Below are 5,369 nucleotides of genomic sequence, written 5' to 3'. Positions count from 1 at the left end.
AATATCAGGGTTCTTAAGATTCTGTTCTGTGAACAGTGTTTCTGCTGGATTTCTTTATTTAAAGCCATTGAGTGTACGAATAAACAAACCTTGATTTAAGAAATGGAAGCTTTTTTTAATGCACGTTACTTTAGTCATCCCAAGAGGGCTTAATTTTGATTGACTACAGGGAAGTCGTCGTTGAAATCAAAATGCTTCCTTAATAGTTAGGACTAGAACAGCTTTATTAAAACTGATTCAATATGAGAAAGCAAAACTAACAAAGCAGATAAAACTAATTCACAAACTGGCGAGAAAACGAAAGTCCTGGGCCTGCTTGAATGGTAGTAGGCTTAGGGGTATGTTTAAATGGTCCTGGATGCCTTGTGTCACAACTCCAGTTGAGAAAGCAGTATGCTTGGAAAGTCTTTGGCTTTGGTACTTGAATCCTGGCTGTGTATTCTACAGGCAAGAGAAATAGGAATACAGAACTGTTAGAGGCCTCTATGAGCACTGACTGGCCTTTACTTTCCAGATGTCCAACATAACGGTGACATACAGAGATGGACGAGTGGCACAGCTTGAACAAGTGTACATCAGAGGTAGCAAGATACGGTTTCTCATTTTACCAGATATGTTGAAGAACGCTCCTATGCTAAAGAGCATGAAGAATAAAAACCAGGGTTCTGGAGCTGGGCGAGGAAAAGCAGCTATTCTCAAAGCTCAAGGTGCGTACAATTTGTTTATGGTCCTCCCCCCTCATTTTGCTGTAGAAGAACTGGAAAACTGTCATCTCTATCACTGAGGAAATGGAAGCCGTAAGAAACTGAAAGGTTAATGGTTCATACATTGTTTTTCTGTATATTTCATCTTATGGTGGGAGTCAAGACTCAAACTGCCCGATTACCTGAATGTGTAATATGGATGCTACAGTAATTTAGATATAGTGAGTAGTCTTGTTGAACAGAGGCTTTATATAAAACTTCGTCTTCTGTTTTCCACTGATTGTGGCCACTAGCTGTTTGGAATACTTAGGGAAGGATTCAGCTTTTCTGTTAAGCTTTTGTAGAAAAATAAATGCAGGTATTAAGATGGTACTTAAACTACTGGGAAGCTGTAATTATTAGCCATTCTGTAGTCCACTCTCATTTGTACCTTTCTCAGGGGAACAATCTAGTTATAACAAGATTGAGTAATAATCATGGGCCGCAAAGTCCTTGGTTAACTTTAGCAAATGCAGTAAGGTTATGTGGGGGAGCCACATCTGCTGAAACGTACTGAGTTCTGTTGCAAAACCTTGGAAGAGAGTGGGGTTTTAAATCTCTTGGGCTATACAGATTTGTGTGTCGACTCAGAAGGAACACAAAATCTATGAATATTCACTGCATCTGTTCTAAGTAGCAAGACTGTGTAACCATTAGTTCTGGTTCTTCTCACAGAAAACTTTTTGCTGTCATATCACTTTCTGAACTTCATAGGATAGCCTCGTTTCCTTGCTTCTAAGCAAGAGGCTTTGAGTGTTGTTTCATGTTTTGCTTGTCAGTTGTTGAGATAAATATGCAGTTATGTCAAATTCATGTCATCCCTAATGTTTTCTTTCTTCAGTGGCTGCAAGAGGAAGAGGCCGTGGTATGGGCCGTGGCAACATCTTCCAGAAGCGAAGATAATTTTGGTCTTGACCGACGTGATTTTTTTATTAGGGGGTATTAACTTGACTACATGTGCATTGGTATCAGTTTTGTTTAATAAATGTTTCTGACAAAAACTTGTCTGCTCTTACATGACAGGACTTCTCTTGGGCAAATACACTGTAGGTTGATTTCAAACTTAAAATAGCTTTGTCTGGAAAATAGCGGACTTTATATTGACTATTTTGTATTTGTGTGATGCATTGACTTTTCAAGATGGTGTTTCCTTTTTCTTGTTTAGTCCTGTTGTCATTCATTCTCTAAAGAATTAGAAGGCATTCTTGATGAAGAATTTTTAAATAGTATGTTTTAAAGTCATTAGCAGCTGCATTTATGGAAAATACAGCGAAACAGAGGCAGCTTCCCAAGAAGCAAAGCACTATGTTCTTTTGCTTTATATGGACCTACAATAGATAGAGGTCCATCTTCAGGTCTGTGCATTGAGCTTGTATTCTTGCGTTTCTTATTTTTCTCTTCGGATAGGGGGAGAATTTTTCATTAGAAACACACAACTTTGATAGCCTGAGTCTATATCTGCAGTGAAGAATTCTATTCTAACTCTCTTGGTGGTTTTTCCCTCTGCCTGGGAAAAGAAGACAGAATATAAAATAGGCATTTTCAAGGATAAACTTGAAATGTTTTGTAAATTTGAAAGGTAGTGCAGGTGTATGGGGAAGGTCTTATAGGTGGTTATCCGTTAAATACAACTCAATACAAATGCTAATCTTCTGAACAAAACTTAGGATCAACTTTAGCTTTTGGTCTTAACATCTATACAGTCATATAGATCATCAGCTGATCTGCAGGAAGCCAAATGTAGTTGTAACTTTATTTTGCTAAAAGTATAGTGTGGTTGTTCTTACTGACTTAAATGGTTGAAATGTTTAAATATAACACCTCTGTACCTAATTACATACTTGCATACAATCAATTATCAGGCTGTACATGTACAAAATAGCTAGTCTTGCTTTTCTGCTCTGATGCTGTGAAGACTCTCCCTTGTGTGCAGACATGAAAGTTGAACTAATGTATTAATTTGTTGAATTGTCTGTAAATAAAGCTGTATTTGATCTCACGTCACTAGAAAAACCCTGCTACATGTTCTTCTGGGTAGTAATGATCCTAAACATTTGCATTAGAAACCTCCTTAAAATGTGTTTAAGAAACACTTGAGCTCAACTATAAAAACATCGTAGTGTTGCCTTATGCCTAGGCTGAGGAACTTGTCCAAAAGACAAGACAGTTTTCACAAAGCCCTGCTTCAAAACATGGCATGCGAGGCATGTTCCTATAGCAGTAATGCTTTCCTGAAGACAGTATTTTCAACTTAAAATGAGCAATTTGGGGCTTTAGTAATGATACTGAGCGCTTCCTTGTGGAAAAGTACATTCTTCAAATTGACAGTCACTCAGAAGAGAATTGTGACTGATACCAGTTGATAGGTCATTTCCCTCTGAGACGGTATCTGCATAAGATACAGGCAAGTAAAACTGCACTGGTCAATACGCAAGCTACAACCTTCCTAATCACTAGTAGTAACAGCTGTTTGTACTGTTTGGAATTCCTTAATAATCAGTTTGGTTCTAGCTCTTACTGTGGGAGAGAAAACGTATTTTCACAGAATTTCCTTCCCATGCTTAAGTAAAGGCTTCTGAATTTCACGAGACTGTTTTGAGAAAGACCATCTTAAAATCGACATGAAGCTGAAGTTCATTTTGACTCTTTATACTAGATGCTCACTGAGACTGACATTTTTGAACACACAAAGGAGAAAAGAATTTCATCCTGTTGTACCATGAGCTTCAGGGTAAGAATTGAACTGTCTGCTTGTAGTACCCCATGCTAATGCCTGGGATCTCTGGAAATGGGTTGGTAGGTAAGAACGGGTATTTCTGTTGACATACACTGGCTTTGCTTGTTGCTATCTGGTGGTATACAAGATGTCCACTTCCCTAGTAGGTAGTATATCTATTTGAAATAGATGTCTTTTATTTGCAGTCCGTTAACTGGGGTTTACTGCTTTTAATACATCAGGCTTGTGATTGTGTTGCTAAAGTCAGAATTTTTGTACAACGGAGTTAGTTACACTACCGTCAACAGGCAGAACAGGAATGGCACAATACATGATTACTTTCTGTATAACTTGAGTCAAGTGTGTGCTGGAAGATTTTATAGGATGCTTCAGCAGCCAGAACTGCCTTCTCTTCCAAAGCAAACACCTAATAGTTGTTGCACTAATCAATCTCAGGTTTCTAACTGCCATAAATGTAAACTAGTGGTTATGTCTGAGTGTGTATGTGTTGAAGGATGGCAAGCTGGTCTGCTTAAAGGGTGGCCTGGCCATGGCTAATGTACAGTGAGTGACAAAGGAAGTTACTGTTACCTTGTTTAGTAACGAGAGACAAGAGGTGTACTCACAGTTTGAGCAAAGAGAAATCACTTTGCCAGAACTCCTTTGGGTCTGGCTTCTACTTGGTCTCCCTGTAACCTCTCGAGGAAACTAACAGTGATGATTGCTACATCTCCCCCCCCACCCCGGGACTATCGGGTACTTCCCAGCCCTCTTTTCTGTAAAGCCTCCAAAAAGAATTAATAGTATGTGGAAAAGGAAGTAAGCCACAGATGGGGGACTTGACTAAAAGTATTTTTTGGAAGAGATTCAACTTTGGCAAGGCTGCAAATCTGGCCCATTGGCTTTGCTTCTCAGTGTTTCCTTCTGACTGTTAAATAGCATGTAGCCTTTTCTGAAGGTTAGATGCTAGCTTCTTTTGCAGAGGACAGGGAGAAATGGCACCACGTTTTGACCACAGACAGCTACTGGAGTGGCAAAGGCTTTGAAACACCAAGGGGAACCCTAAAGAGTATAATGGTTAAATGCTATTTAAGCAAATTAAAGCTGCCTGCAGTAGCAGGTTTGTTGGGGATTGTTTCCGCTAATGATGATTGGCTTACCTTTTCTATTGTTTTTTAAAGTTCCTGTCCCTCCTTCCTGCGCAATGCCAAGCTTCTGTTCTCTCCACTGAGATCTCTCTTCTCTGAAACAGTTGATGTGGCTTTCAGCAGCACTGAGGGCAGGGGGACAACCATGAATTTCAGAAAGAAACAACCCACCTCAGTAGGTTTGACGGATAGAACAAACTCTGCAATGTATCTGCTTTAAGAATTTTCTACCCCTTCCGATGTTTCTCACCCTCTATATTTGTGACTGTCCACTGAGCACACAGCAATGAAACTTTTTTAAAAACTTTTTTTCCAACCAGTGTTGCCTTAGCTTTTAAGCTTTATTTAAAACACGTAACATCTCTAATCCACATCAGCGTTGAAGAAGATACTGGATTTTGCATGAACGAAAAGCTTTGCACTATGAGTTCAGGTTGAGGCTGAGTCTAGGATGAACTGTTTATCCTCTTCAGAAAGATATTGTGAATTAGCATTGAAAAGTTTGAAGTTTCACATTGGTAGGAATTTAAGCCCCAGCCAAGACAAACATATCGCTTAGAAATTTCTGACTAGACTAACTGATATGCTAGTTTGTTACCGGCTGCTTTGAAGAGCCTACATGCGATGTGTGTATTATCCTTACTTACAGTGGGATAAATCCAAATTTCCTTCTAACAAATGATGTCTCATCCACTAGATGGCTCTGTCGGTAAGAGTATGAAATACAAGAAGTCAGAACCCTCTGGAAGGAAAAAATGCAAG

General features: G+C 39.2%; 1 protein-coding gene across 1 annotated transcript in view; it reads left to right on the top strand.

Moving 5' to 3' along the window:
- Nucleotides 1-2,744, top strand: part of SNRPD3 (small nuclear ribonucleoprotein D3 polypeptide 18kDa) — a 3,144-nt gene extending 400 nt beyond the window's left edge. The window contains exons 2-3 of the mRNA XM_009330774.1: nucleotides 515-707; nucleotides 1,585-2,744. Coding sequence (XP_009329049.1) covers nucleotides 515-707; nucleotides 1,585-1,646 — 255 coding nt within the window. The 3' untranslated portion in view covers nucleotides 1,647-2,744. The remainder of the gene's footprint in view (nucleotides 1-514; nucleotides 708-1,584) is intronic.
- Nucleotides 2,745-5,369: the final 2,625 nt, after the last annotated feature.

Source organism: Pygoscelis adeliae, unplaced genomic scaffold, assembly GCF_000699105.1.
Source record: "Pygoscelis adeliae isolate BGI_AS28 unplaced genomic scaffold, ASM69910v1 Scaffold358, whole genome shotgun sequence".
NCBI lineage: Eukaryota > Metazoa > Chordata > Aves > Sphenisciformes > Spheniscidae > Pygoscelis > Pygoscelis adeliae.
Note: the sequence above shows the minus strand (reverse complement) of the source record. Positions and strands in the feature narration are given on the sequence as shown.